The 14,770-nt window shown below is 32.3% G+C and overlaps 2 protein-coding genes across 2 annotated transcripts; one reads left to right on the top strand and one right to left on the bottom strand.

Moving 5' to 3' along the window:
- Positions 1-8,057: 8,057 nt before the first annotated feature.
- Positions 8,058-9,710, top strand: LOC106311980 (aquaporin PIP2-7). Its single transcript, XM_013749344.1, has 4 exons — positions 8,058-8,420; positions 8,497-8,792; positions 9,126-9,266; positions 9,356-9,710. Exons 1-4 carry the CDS (start codon positions 8,132-8,134, stop codon positions 9,473-9,475), a joined length of 846 nt encoding a protein of 281 aa, XP_013604798.1. The 5' UTR covers positions 8,058-8,131; the 3' UTR covers positions 9,476-9,710.
- Positions 9,711-11,145: 1,435 nt separating this feature from the next.
- Positions 11,146-13,594, bottom strand: LOC106322790. Its single transcript, XM_013760929.1, has 4 exons — positions 13,507-13,594; positions 12,813-12,880; positions 12,496-12,646; positions 11,146-12,406 (listed from the first exon to the last, which is right to left on the bottom strand). The coding sequence occupies exons 3-4, from the start codon at positions 12,620-12,622 to the stop codon at positions 11,409-11,411; spliced, it is 1,125 nt and encodes a 374-aa protein (XP_013616383.1). The 5' UTR covers positions 12,623-12,646; positions 12,813-12,880; positions 13,507-13,594; the 3' UTR covers positions 11,146-11,408.
- Between the last annotated feature and the right edge of the window lie 1,176 nt (positions 13,595-14,770).

Genomic DNA, 14,770 nt, shown 5'->3' with positions numbered 1-14,770 from the left:
CGTGTGCCTTTGCGCTTTAAAGCCTTTTTCTCTCTTTTCTATTTTTTTTTTTTTTTTTTTTTTGGGGGGGAATTTTAAAGGGTATCGTTTTTTTTTTTTTTTTAGAAAATTTTTTTTTTTTTTTTTTTTTGCGGGGGAATTTTAAAGGTTATCGTTTTCTCTTTATTTTCAGATAAAATATTTGAAAGAAATCAAATACTACAAAAAATTATTATTTATAGTGGCGATAAGTTCAGGAACCTCACGAGATTCATAGATATAAATTGATTTTCTACTAATTATCATTTTTGGAAGGATATATTCTTCTTTTTTGTACGAATATTTCAGCTACAATAAAATGATCGAGTCAATTGTTATTCAGTAATGGACTAATGTGTAGCTAGCTCATATTAATCAATATAATGGGAAAATATGGGGTACAATATTTGATTTTGCTACAAATGAATACAATTTTGATTATCACGTTTTCAAGTTTAACGTGATATTCTTTTCCTAACGTGGAATAATAATAAAGTCAACTCCATCAAAACAGAATATAACTTATCTTACAATTTAAGCTATTCTACGTTATGAATCGATGATGAATTCTGGCATAGTTTTTTTTGGTTGCTTCAGAAAATTATTCATTTATATGAAGTCTAATTCGTTTATGTCCAATTTACATCTAGATTTTTTAAACTTTATAATGGCTGTGGTATAACACGTACTGTACCTTCAACTATACGATAAAATTACAAAATGTCATCCGAATTTAAATTCCCAAGACAAATTAAGATAAAGCTGAACCCAGGATGGATGATATTGTCAAAACTATATTTTGTATGTGTTTTATATGGTAGGAAGACAAAAACAAATACTGCATTTTGCAATTTGGAGAAAAATAAGGAAAGAATATCTGAGGACGTCACGGATTTGCGGTTCCTTATCCGGTTCTTTTGGCCTTTTATCAGAAACCTCAAGTGGTTTAGTATGGTTTTTGATGACGTGGATAGTTCTTTGGGTTCCACGTGTGATTGGTCAATGTGAACGCCTTTGGCGGGAGAATATGCCCTCTTGAATTGATTTATTGTTTCATGATTTTGGCCCTTGGGATATGCGGCGAGACGAGATTATCAACTCCCGACTGGCCACACCTCCGAACCCCTCTTTGCCTTGTCAGAAGTTTATATGATTTTCGGATGATACAAACCCGTTATGAGTAGACTATGGCTCAAAATGAGAGAAATGCAATGTATGGATATCTAAATGGGCCGGAATATCGAAATGGGCCAACTACTAAAATTATACGCTTTAACAACTATTTCCCATTTTTATGGGATCATTAGATGTATAATCCTGGTTTACGTCCGGTTTCTCGAATTTCAAACAAATAGTAAAGTGAGAAGGTTCTTGGTAAATAGTTTTCCACATGCCACATTTTTGTTTGATAATTGAATCAAGCCCATGATCAATTAGACCGCATATGTTGTCAGCAAACAGCTGATATTGTTATTTGAGAGTATCAATTATATGCTGAGCTTTATGCTGAGCTTTATTCTGTTTTGTGATAAAAATGGCAGTCTTGGTCTTTAACTGGTTTTACAAGCTGTAGTAGCCTCTAATAGAGCTGGACATTTTATCCGTTAGATTTGATTCGATTCGTTATTTGTTTCGATTCGATTCGAAAATTCTGGATATCCGTAAACTTCCGAAGCAAAGCAAATACTAAAAATCAATATCCGTTAAAATCGAAGCAAATCACAAATATTAAAATTTTGGGAAGCGGATATCCGATATGATCAATCAATATATAAATACATGTATATCTTGATTATATTTAAAGTTTTTAATGTATAAAATTATATAATTATTATTCTAACATATGATTTGATAAATTCTATTCACATTATTACTTATATAAAAGTATTACATAAAAGGAAGAGAACACATTTATGACAATTATAATTTTTTTTAAAGTTTTTTGTTATTATAATTGTTAACTAAGTTCAAAAAATTTACAAAATATGTAGATTCACTACTTCTTTTAATTTTATCATATATATCATGCAAAAAATTATTTTACAAAACAAATTTGTATCAAAATTTTAAGATTATTTGTATTAATAAAAACATATGAGATATCCGTAAGTATTCGTAAATATCCGCAAATATCTATTTATTTTCTGGATATCCGTTTTTCCGAATATCTGTATTTTTCCGAAGCAAAACAAATCGAAAAATTAGATATCCGTGACATACGAAGCAAATCACAAATATCTTCAAAAACTCGGATATCCGATCCGTGCCCAGGCTTAGCCTCTAATAGTAGGCTTTATTCGTCTTCTTCCCAAGATTCACGTTGTCTCACTTCGTCCAGGTTCTTCTAAAAGAAAAAGATACAAAGACTTTTCTAATTCCTCTGGTCGGCTGTTTCAGGCTTTTTCTCCACCTCCAAAAGTTGTTGCTAGAAGCTTGTAAACGTTTCATTTGCTCAACTAAAATTCCCCTTGTCACAGGCAACACTTTTTATTTATTTATTAATTATAACAAAATAATTGAAGAAAACAACAGAAAATCTAAAATATTGAGGAACACCCAAGTTTATTAGGACAAAGAACTTTGTTTATACACACACTTAATCTAAAAGTGGTAAACTAAGGTGTAGACATACCATTTGAAATGATGTGTTATTATATGAAAACTCTTAGCGCAAATGAAATTATATATGCAATGTTGTAAGTTGTAACCCAAAAAAGTGGTCAGGCTTAATGATGTTCTATGTTTTTCTTTGGTGTATATATACGAAAACAAGAATCACTAAGCTAGCTTCATACACATAACCAGGCCGTGCGAAAGATTTTAGGGGCCTACGGCAAGTTTTAAAAATAAACTTACATACAGTTATCGTGAAAACAATTTTCTAATAGGATATATCACATTCGCCAAATACACAAGTGTAACATTTACAAAAATAAATTTATTATGTAAATATGATATATTATGTCATATAAAAAATACATATATTCATAAAGTGAGTTACTCAATTTTCGTGGAAAATATACATTTAGAAAATAAATCTAAACAACTAGATTAGAAATTATTTTAAATTTTGGTATTCTAAAGAAAATAATATTATTTGGGGACCTAAAGTGAATGTTTTTTTCAATACACCGTAAGCACGCCTCCGCACATTATACATTAGTTACAAATACCTATCAAACGACAAAAGGACTATTTAGAGAACAATCCACAGAATGAACGTACAATATTCGCTATTCACTTACCGTATGTTCCACATATTAAACATATATTCCTTATGTTTCAGTTTAATTGTCGTTCTGAAGTAAAATTTTTGTTTCAAAATAAGTGTCATTTTATAATTTCAATACAAAATTTATTTCAGTCTATTTTTTATTAGTTTAAATGTGGTTAGATGTATTGGTAATAATGTTTTTATTTTGAAAATATGAAAAATTAAATATATTTTTTAAATTATGTGTTCAAATTTAAAACGATAATTAAAATGAAACAGAGTAAATATATATTATGTATAAACAATGCTTATTAAAGTACATTATGTGTCAATCAATAATTGAACCGTTGAAAGCATTGGTAAATTCTCCAAAGCAATAAATAATTTACGATTTGTTCAAAAGTTGTTTACGTTAGAACTTAAAAGTAGTGGCCGTTGGATGTGAATTAAAAACAAAAAAAAATATTCTGAAAAAGACAAATCTTATGGATCAATCTAGGCGTTACCAGATATGATACACGTGGTATGATATGTGTGGATGAAAGGAAGAGATCTGACCTGTCTTTTGCCCAACTGATGTGGAAATAGTGACGTGGAAGTTTTGGAGATAAATACTGGCAAGCAAGGCTGCCCTTGTGGTAGGTCATTTCCTTACTCAAATTATTAGTGATTATCGTTTATGAAATTTAAATAGTTGATGTTCATCAGGATGTATAATAATAATATCAAGCTCTTTCTTGTCTGGATCACAAACATAACTAAAAGGATATGCAGCGAATTGATGTAATGATATGAATAATATGACAATGACTCGTTCTCACATGCAATGATATCCAACCTCTTCTGCACCACGGAGATTTGAATCAGGCATGGATTATATTAAAACACATTAACACCCCGTTGATTATTTGTTTGTCTAAATTATATATGTATATAGATACAGACTCCAGATAGCTTTGGCTTGATCAATTTCAAGTTGAGTATATAGATACAGATAATGAGTCAGGCCTATACGATTTGACGATAAAAATTACGTGAATATGTTTAAGCTTGCTTAATTTTCCAAATGTAATTATGTTATAAGAAAACGCATACACATTCATGAAAAAGGAGGAAAATGATAATCAGTTTCCATGATTGCACAGCGACCGGGCATTTTATGTCGCAAAGACAGCATAATTTCAAATTAAATATTTCTGATGTACTATATACTTGCACGATAAATATTAATGAAAGTTATCCCTGTATCATAGAAAGCAAAAGTATTTCCATTACATGCTAATATATCATTCACATTTGCGTAAAAGTTAAGAATTAATAATTGAAAGTGATTAGGTAATAATTTAATAATGGATGTTATACAAAGAAAGTTGATCAGAGCTGGGAGGATAAGGACAAATGTTGTATTCACATATATAAATCGAAAGCAGAAGAGTATAGTACCATCATATTGTATACTTTTTGGCAACAGAATTAATAATTTATATTACTTTAGTTTTTTTTTTTGTCAAATAAAATGAAAATCTACTTGGTTTTTGGAGTCGAGGCGGACCAAAACGATGATGATCCGTTGGGACTGGTTACTACGAGCCTTATTTCTTATATCCGTTGGTTCCCTCTTTTAACTGGAGGGAAGTTGCTAGTTCTTGCGCTAATGATTTGTATTTATGCTATCCCTAGTTTTAACCACCGCTCATGGACGAATGAATACGTGTAGTGTAACACACAAAAATAACCCACTTAAGCTTAGTGTAAAAGTAATCCATGATAATTTGCAAGTATATGTTTTTCGTATGGGCAGAAAGCCTGGTAGGTTTCGAGTTTTAGACCTGATTTTCAAATTTGATATACAGACATATTCTCTGAGACTTTAAGGAAAGCACTTGAACAAATTTCGTTAGAATCTTAATCGGCATATAGAATATAAGCATTTACTAATGAATTATTTGATCTTTACAAATTTTGTCAAAGGTGCAACACACCATCATCAAATTCAATTTCCCTCTTTTTCTGGGTATGATAAATGATTCTTTTAGCTACCACTGATATTATGTCTTCTTATGTTATTTAACCTCTAACCCCAAAAAATGTCTTATTGTATTATTCTTATTTTGCATGTAGTTGTTAACAAATACTCCATCCGTTTCTAAATAGATGATGTTTTACGAAGTTTTTGATGTTTCAAAATAGATGATGTTTTCATATATCAATGCATTTTTTAACTTTATCAAAAACTGTGTAACCAATGATATTGTGCAATATGTTTTGTGATTGGTTGAATAACTTTTAATTTATATTTTAATGATACTTTTAAGATAAAAAATAAGTTTCTTAATAGTTGTGCACAATCCTAAAACTTCATGTATTTTGAAACAAAGGGAGTAGCTTAGATGGCTAAAACTAAGGTAGCACGAAAGCTTCGTGAGACGTTCGCTTCCCGCTTTGTAACCGGAATTGGAATCAGAAGCTTGTGGAAGCTTTCAGAATCTCATTTCCATTACGCTTTTAAAAATACTTCTTTAAAAACACGTTGGAAGCTTACTTACGATTCTCTTCAGGAATCACACTTCCATTTGAAAAATTCAATGTCATGAATAAGTAAAAATATAAGTTATATTTTATTTTATATAGAATTAAAATAGAAAGAATATAATTAATAGTATTAAAATAGAGAGAATACAAAATATACAAATATATAATTAATACTATAAATTATCTTTGTGCATAATATTTTGTTTGTAATAAATTTTGCATATAAATTCAAATATATTGTGACAGATATTTGTGAACTATTAAAAATAATTAATTTGATTATATTTTTATAAGCTTAATCTATTAGTATTTTTATAATTAAAATACGAAGTCAACCAAAGGAATAAAATTATTAAAAATGAAGAAGTGGTTTATTTTTATTTTGAATCATATACTTTTAGTCATAAGTTTTATTAAATATTTTTTATGTTTATATATATATATTGGATATACGCTTTCAACACATACATCCCTTTTAATTTTTTGAAAAACTTGCTTCTATGCTTCCATACAATTCTGATCTCACGTACCTGCTTTCGATTTTATAATCAGTTGGAAAATTAGCATTTGACCTAAACATATGTAACATGGTAAATAAATATAAAAGGAAAGTTGCCCAAAAGGAGATTGGGAAAAGAGACAAAGATAACCGTTGAGAAGGTTAGAGCAAAAAAGTTGGATGACAGGCTGACGAGAAAACCTTACACCTCATTTCTATCATTAACCTCACATGGCTTGCCTGTCCATCTGGATCCCACGACCTTCTACTCTCTTTTTTTATATCCAAAATTTTCAAATAATTTAACCAAAGATACTACGCAAAAACCACAAAACGCATGGCTCTAACTATCTATTATCTCGCGTATTTAGTTATTTTTATTATCTTACTGTTATATATTAGCAAGAAAAAAAATCAACAATTCGAAAACAGCAGAAGATTTTGTCCATGCACGTAGAGCCCACCTTTGATTTCGTGTAATAACTATCATATACTCTAAATACTAAAAATAAAAATTTGAACTATAGTGCCTTCTTGTTTCTTCGTTATTACCTTCAACGCGACACATTTAATTACTGTTACTATGTTAGTAGTTTAAAAGTAATCAACTGACATTTATATTCCCGAAAACTCAAGAAGCTTTCCACTAACACACCATTGGAGCATCTAAAAAACTCTATTTTTAAGTTTTCAAAACTCAAAGTTTAAAAGTGTTATTCTCCTAAATCAAAACTTCAAACTTAACATCAAAATTATTTTTATTTTATAATATGATCTTTATATTTCTCATAACTAATTTAAATTCATAAAACTTTTGTAAATAACTAGCACATATATAAACATATTACATAATATTATATTATATTAAAATATAAAATTTTAAATAAAATAACTTAATTAATATTAAACTTCAAGCAAAATATCATATTATTCCGTAAAGTGATTTTCGTAATGCATATAAGATCTACTAGTGCATTTTGAAGTAAAAATGGTTCTTTTCATTTTTAATTTGTAGATTAGAGATGAAAATTGTTGAAATCGGGTAATATTAATACTTGTAAATACATTAGATCAAAACAAAAAAATAAAACAAGAAACATAAAATATTGTTAAAAGACTAAATTTTATCGATGATATTTATACTCGTGAATATATTCAATATGAACAAGAAAGAATTGTACGACAAGACATCATCAACAACAACAACCATCTTCAGTTATACAAACAAAAATTGGTCAATATTTGGAAATTTTGAAGGTTTCAGATCAAACTTACCTGACTATTAGTGGTGTTGTAATATTTAAATTTGTGTAATAGTTATGTCTTATGTAATTTTTTAAAAGCTTTTTTGTTAAGTTTCTTTTGTATATTTTTGTTGTCTAAATCTAATTTTAAATATTTTAAATCTTATTTTAAAGTTTTATTTAATTTTATGTGTAAAACTTAGATTTTGTAAACAAAACTTAAAATATTTATGAGATATAATTTTATAAAAATTAAAACAATATACAAGAAAATATTTATATGAATCATAAATATTATGTGTAGTTGGAGGGACCAAAGTGCAAATAAAAATATAAAACTTCAAATTCAGAGTTTCACTATTTAAAACTTCAAATTTGAAGTGATAGATTGTCTTTTTGAGATGCTATCAGTACAGAGTAATGATTTTTAGCGGAGTTGTTAAGATTTAAATATGTTTTTTTTTTAAACACAAGCACAATACCGAAAACACCCTCGGCTTATCCGTGGAGCACTGCAAGATTCTTTTCTTCCCCTTTTAAAAGGCAGAGGAGAGACACTGTCCTCTTCACACACCCTTCTTACTCAATTCAGACAAAACTCCATAGCTGTCTAACGAGAAAAAAATGTCGAAAGAAGTGAGCGAAGAGGGACAAACACACAGCCATGGGAAAGACTACGTGGACCCTCCACCAGCTCCCCTTCTCGACATGGGAGAGCTCAAGTCTTGGTCTTTCTACAGAGCCCTCATCGCCGAGTTCATCGCCACACTCCTCTTCCTCTACGTCACCGTAGCCACCGTCATCGGCCACAAGAAGCAAACCGGTCCTTGCGACGGCGTCGGTTTACTCGGAATCGCTTGGGCCTTCGGTGGTATGATCTTCGTCCTCGTCTACTGCACCGCCGGTATCTCTGGTAAGTCTAAAGACTCTTCCTTTACGTCTAATCACTTAGTTAAATTTTGTTACTAATCTCTTTTTTTTGTTGGCAGGTGGTCACATTAACCCAGCTGTGACTTTCGGTCTGTTCTTGGCGCGTAAGGTATCTTTGGTGAGAGCTGTTGGGTACATGATAGCTCAGTGTCTTGGAGCTATCTGTGGTGTGGGTTTCGTGAAAGCTTTCATGAAGACTCCTTACAACACTCTCGGTGGGGGAGCTAACACTGTAGCCGACGGTTACAGCACGGGGACTGCTCTTGGAGCTGAGATTATTGGAACTTTCGTTCTTGTTTACACCGTGTTCTCTGCGACTGACCCTAAGAGAAGCGCCCGTGACTCTCACATCCCCGTAAGTGTTCTGTTTCTGATAAAGTTTAGATCTTTTGGAGGTTTATGATAAAAGTTTGGTATAATCTCAAATGGGTCTGTTTAGATTCTGTTAATGTTTGAATCTCTCTGTTGGGTGGTAATAAAGTTTGAATCTCTTACGGTAAAAATAATGTTTTGTCTTAGTTTCAAGTGGGTTTGTGTTAGTAAAGATTCTAATAAAGTTTAAACTTTCTTGGTTGTTTTGTTTTTGTATAGGTTTTAAATAATGTTTTGTCTTAGTTTCAAGTAGGTTTGTGTTAGTAAAGATTCTAATAAAGTTTGAAACTTTCTTTGTTGTTTTGTTTTTGAATAGGTTTTGGCTCCACTCCCAATTGGATTCGCTGTGTTCATGGTGCATTTGGCTACCATCCCCATTACTGGAACTGGAATCAACCCAGCCAGAAGCTTTGGTGCTGCTGTTATCTACAACAACGAGAAGGCTTGGGATGACCATGTAAGTATTTTTTTATCTTATACATCATCATTACTGCTTTTTTCTAATGTTTTGTCAAAATGAATGTTTGGTGATGAAATGTTTTGCAGTGGATTTTCTGGGTTGGACCGTTTGTGGGAGCACTAGCAGCAGCAGCTTACCATCAATACATATTGAGAGCGGCAGCAGTTAAGGCGTTGGCATCATTCCGAAGCAATGCAACCAACTGATGAATGTGATGAAACATCTTTCGTTATGCTTTTTATTTTTATTTGTTGCTTTATTTGTGTGTTAGCGAGAGAGAGCTTATAAGTTTGGTGGATTGATTATGTTAATTATGAAATGGGTTTATGATTTTTTTTCTTTTTTTTTTTCCTACCCACTTTGTTAGCTTTTCAATATGTAGTTTAGTTTGCTGTGTCTTGTGAATCATCATCCTTTGTTAGTTATATCCTTCTCTCTCTACATCCAGTTCAAAACAGTGTGATCGTTCCAAATTTAAAACTTAATTGTTTTCACAAATTTTGTTAAAAGCGTATATAAAGCGTCCAATATAAATTTTGCCTGAACCATGGTCTGGCGTGGGAGAGGTATGGTGGGTCTTCGGTATCAATATCCTCTGGTCTTCTTCTCGATAGTTCCACCGAAACTGGGTTCCATTTTGCCATGATTAACTTTTTCTTGATAAAAGCTAAGAAAAAAAAAGTTCCCTTCTTTTTAGTATTTTCTTCTGATTAATAAAATTAATATACTAAGCTTAAATAAAGAAAGACTATATCAATATTTTTTGTATTAGTCATGGAATAAAATAAGAATAAGATAAACAAGAAACGAGACATTAGACCCATTTCTCCACCGCACTCAGCTTTTCAACGCGTGTCGATTAGCTAATTATCATCACACATGGGCAACTTCACATCCGAATATACCGTAATTTTTCTAAAAACGATCACAATCACGTATGTGAGGGGGTAGAAACGATGTCACGTCTCGTCTTTTCAGTAAAGTGAGACACGGAGAGGTGAGAGAGAAGGGACCACAACAGTAGCCTAGCCGTTATAATCTTCTTTTTTTTTTGTTCTTTGTTATCTCTTCTTGTTACTTGTTAGCTTCCAATATAGTCCACTCGTTTTGAAGTTTGTTGTTAACCTAAGCAGCTGAGGGACCACTGCTTATATAAATTGGGCCGTAAGGGTTTTGTTTTCAGTTCCTTTCTAGGTTCTGGATAACAGCAATGTTGAAAGTTGTAATAAATAAACCATATTATCTTTGGAAGCAAGCGACTTTGAAATGATTTTATTATTTCACAATTATTCGTCAAGAATTATCAAAAAAAAAAAAAAACAAGCATCACAAAGATTCGTTCGTTGTCAAGGTGATTTCAAGCGACAACCAATTTGTTTTTGATATCATCTACTGTTAAAATTTTTGCTCTCACTATTAGTTGAGACTTAAGACTTGACTCTAACGAGGTTATTTGATTATCAGTTCACTCTTGTGCGATAACAAACTCTTGTGAAAATGCGGGTACACTTTTGCCGGTTTATGATTAGTCTCCGGTTTTGTGAGTAAAACAAAACCAAGGGGAAGCTGCTGGTTGGGCCACGTTTCAGTGGGCTCAGTGTAAAGCCCATATGAGTAACTGAAGCGTAATGGCACTGTCGTCAATAACAAATTTGTTGGTTAATGTGTTGCATTCCGAAGCAGATGAGAAGTGTATACAAAGCAGAAGAGTTTATTCTGTCTTTCTTCTATAGTAGTACTCCACAGTGTCGTTGACATTTTTTATACAATCAAAATAACTATTTAAATATGCAACTAATTTGAATGTTGACTAAGTGATAAACTAAAAACATTGGCAAAACAACCATTTTTATATATTAGCAACAAACAAAAAAAAGACTTCAACACCTTCACAAGTTACTACTAATAAATAAACATCCACCTTGCATCACAAAGCCAAACATATTTATTTATTAGTACAAAAAACAAGATATCTCAACAAAAAAGACTTCAACAGCATCCACAAGCTACTACTAATAAGCAAACATTCACCTTAGTGAAAAAGCTTTCCCATATACTTAAAGCCTAACCTTTGAAAACAACTCATTTAGAGTATTTTTTGATTTTGTGCTACTACTTACTACTAACAACATCACACCCTCACAGAAGCTCATCTAAAAACGTTTTCCCTTTAAACTTCTCCATTTCGAATCCCATTTTCTCCATCCTCGACCGTTCCCTCTCCATCTCGACCATCACGGCCCGTGTCTCCATGATCCTCAACCTAGCTTTGGCCACTTCCTCCTCCAACCGAACCAAACCCGCTTCTTGACCTTCGAGCTCCTCTCTCTTAGCCTTCACTAAACCCTCTTTCCTCTCTTTCTCAGTCTCTGCATCTTCTTGAAACCGCGCGAACTCCTCAAGAACCGAACGTAGCCAAGCCACTTCGATGTTCACAGACTCCAAGTCTTTGAGAACCGCGAGCATCTCTTTGACTTTGACTTTAGTCAACTGCCCGACAGGAGTTGACCTGAGTTCCTGCATCAACGAGCATAAACACTCGAGGTAACGGGACCGCATGGAGTCCGACTCCAGCTTACAGTTCTGAGCAATGTCTCCATGTTTCTCGATGATAGCGGTTAGAATTGCGGACGAACCAGACCTCACTCGGTATTTTCCGACAGAGACAAAAGTGTCGGACATAACTGATTCAAGATCGAGCTCTACTCCAATCTCATTGTTGTAATCATCATCATCGTTGTAATCATCACTGCTCTCTCTTTCATGCTGTATTGGAGAGCTTAGGAGATTAAACAGTGTAGTTTCTCTGCCTGCTTCAGTCTTCACGTTGTGGTCTTGTTTTCCCGGTTTAGGTGAAAGAGGAATGATCTGAGAGAGTTTCATCTCCGGTTTATGCTTAAAGAAGTCATCAGGGTCAGTGGATGAAGAAGAGGAGAAAGACTTATCCGAATCAGAAACGTTCTTGTTCTTGACGGCAACAGTTGGAGGCACCGAACGATGAGCCTTTGGTGTATTAGCGTTTTCAAAACCGCCTCCACCGTTTTGATAAGGCTTTGCAGATAACGGTGAAAGCGGTTGCGAATGCGTTTCCTTCTTTTTCCTACCGAAACTCCCTGAGAAGCTAAGAATCTTTGAACCTGTAATAAAAACAAGAATCAGAATACATATACTAAAGACCAAAAAAATAAATAGCAAAAACAAAACAATAATTAGAATAAGCTTTTACCTTGCTTCTTAGGGGTCTTCTTGATCACATGGCCTTGAGCAATTCTCTCTAAACAAGCTGAAGCACATTCATGGAAAGGATTGGCAGAATATACACAATCCGGATGAGCTTGTTGATTGAAGTCCATAGCTTTTGATGAGTGTCACAGCTTCTATCAGATGTAAATTAACAAACTGTAATCAATACCTTATAAGACACTTAAACTTGGTGCTTCATATGAATGAGCATATATCACATGGATGGGTGTGTTAAAAAGGTCAAGGCTGTACTCCAGGATTGCAACAAATAGGTGAAAAAGATTAGACACTTGGACTTACAGTAGACAGGCAACAAACTCCAACGATATTTGATTCCTTTCAGATTTCACCAACCCTCTCACCCACTCCTTTATATGAAAGAAAATGTAAAGAGAATGAAGCGAAATGCAAAAAGTAGAGAAAGAGAGAGATTCACCAAGCATATCCAGAAAGAAATTTCTGAAGACAAATGGTGTGAGTTTAATCCCCACAAAGACCAATCACATCTTAAAATATTAAGGTAGAAAGATATAAAACACGACTTTTCATCTTGGTTTTGTCGCGGACCGACCACAATTTCGTAAGTACAATTTTCCAGTGTCTAAATTTCAACGGAGGAAGCATTCATTTATTGACTAAGACCAGAGTTAAAAAGTAAGATTATTTTGACCGGCTTGTTTGTTTTGAATTAGACAAAATAAACATGAAGGTCCCACCTTCTGGATAATATTTTGAGATTTTTAGAAAGATGAAATTTCATTTTCATTGATTGTGTTCTTCTGTCACAAATTTTCTCTAGCAAATAAACAGAGCATATGGCAATAAAACAGTATCCATCATTCTCATCATCGGTCATCGATTACATCGTAAAAACTAAAGCAAACCCCACGATTCTAGCTAAGAACAAGAATCATTATATTAATCAAAGGAATATTTAGATAACTGCAATTTACATACAGAGAAATGAAAAGAGATAGAGAGGGGAGAGAGGTACCAGGAGAAACAGAAGAGGGAAAGAAAGATGTTGATCGGAGAAAATGAATAAAATGTTTGATTTTTTCACAATTTAACAGTTGTATTTAAATGTGGCTGTGCATATTATAAGGCTGTGCATGTGACATTGTCTTTTGTATAATAATATGATGATGATTTGACCAAAGCCATAGTACTATTAAATGTAGAAATAGTAGTTGAAGTTGCTTGGAGATTTGAGCATTAATTGAAAGATTGTTGGAAACGGCAATCCATCACACCTCATTAATCTTTGTGGATATAAACGTTGGACGGTTACACTGAGAACAACAGTGGAGCACTTCCAATAGTTAGAAACCATATATATTTCAGAAACAAGAAAAAAAATATATTAAAACTATTTATTTATATTTTTTTAACTAGTTAATCATCTGTTTGGAATGACATGTGTCTTTTTAATATCCAATAATTTTGTAAGAACTCATAACTAATAATTTGTGTTTATTCTTTTTATTAATTTTATTTATTTTTTTTTAAATACTAAAAACTCTTTCTAATACTACCATTAGAAGTGCTCTTGAGACTAAAAAACCTCCATAACTAGAAGAAAATATGAATCCATTCAAAGCAAAAAAGGAAGAAGAATACATAGCGGGTGAGGGGCTGTAAACTAAACAAGTCATTGCATGAACCTCATCACGCGCGTGTCATTGCTTGCGTCACAAGTGAGAATAAGTTAGTTCAGGCTTTTGATCTCTCAAAGGATCAAGGATTCAAGATTAACCGTATAATAAAAACATTAATGTTTACATTTGCATTAAAATAGTGAAATAAAACAAATTATCATACAGTTTTATCTTTTTCACATCGTCAAATTATCCTCTAAAATTTCAAATCTCAGTTTTAGATATGTTAATTTCATAAAAATAACTAAACAAATTATTTTTATATATAGTCCTCCAAAGATAGAAAATAATCTTGATTACATATACCCAATTCATATTTTAAAAGATATAGTTTCAAATAATAAAATAAAACCTTAGCAAGGTTTTATGAACATAACTACATGCTATCATAATCTACGTATATGTTACTTCTATTTGAAAATTTTGATATAATATAAATATCCCTTAGAGCTTATACTTGACTTTTTTGATCATGTGGGATAAATTTGGATGAATCTTAAAGATAGTAGAATCAATGTATAAACAAACGCTTGATTTTTTATTATGTGGAGTAAATCTGGATGATGCTAAAGGGATCATGGAGATTTAGCTAAGACATAA

This window comes from Brassica oleracea, chromosome C1 (assembly GCF_000695525.1).
Source record: "Brassica oleracea var. oleracea cultivar TO1000 chromosome C1, BOL, whole genome shotgun sequence".
Lineage (NCBI taxonomy): Eukaryota > Viridiplantae > Streptophyta > Magnoliopsida > Brassicales > Brassicaceae > Brassica > Brassica oleracea.
The sequence above is the reverse complement of the archived record's forward strand: the minus strand, read 5'-3'. Positions and strand labels throughout refer to the sequence as shown.

What these genes read in the sequence shown, in the direction of transcription:
- LOC106322790 (XM_013760929.1), bottom strand. Translation starts at nt 12,622, where the DNA reads ATGGACTTCAATCAACAAGCTCATCCGGATTGTGTATATTCTGCCAAT. An exon ending in GAAGACCCCTAAGAAGCAAG is followed by an intron (nt 12,407 to 12,495) that starts GTAAAAGCTTAT and finishes TTTTTATTACAG; the next exon opens with GTTCAAAGATTCTTAGCTTC.
- LOC106311980 (XM_013749344.1), top strand. Translation starts at nt 8,132, where the DNA reads ATGTCGAAAGAAGTGAGCGAAGAGGGACAAACACACAGCCATGGGAAA. An exon ending in CTGCACCGCCGGTATCTCTG is followed by an intron (nt 8,421 to 8,496) that starts GTAAGTCTAAAG and finishes TTTTGTTGGCAG; the next exon opens with GTGGTCACATTAACCCAGCT. An exon ending in CCCGTGACTCTCACATCCCC is followed by an intron (nt 8,793 to 9,125) that starts GTAAGTGTTCTG and finishes GTTTTTGAATAG; the next exon opens with GTTTTGGCTCCACTCCCAAT.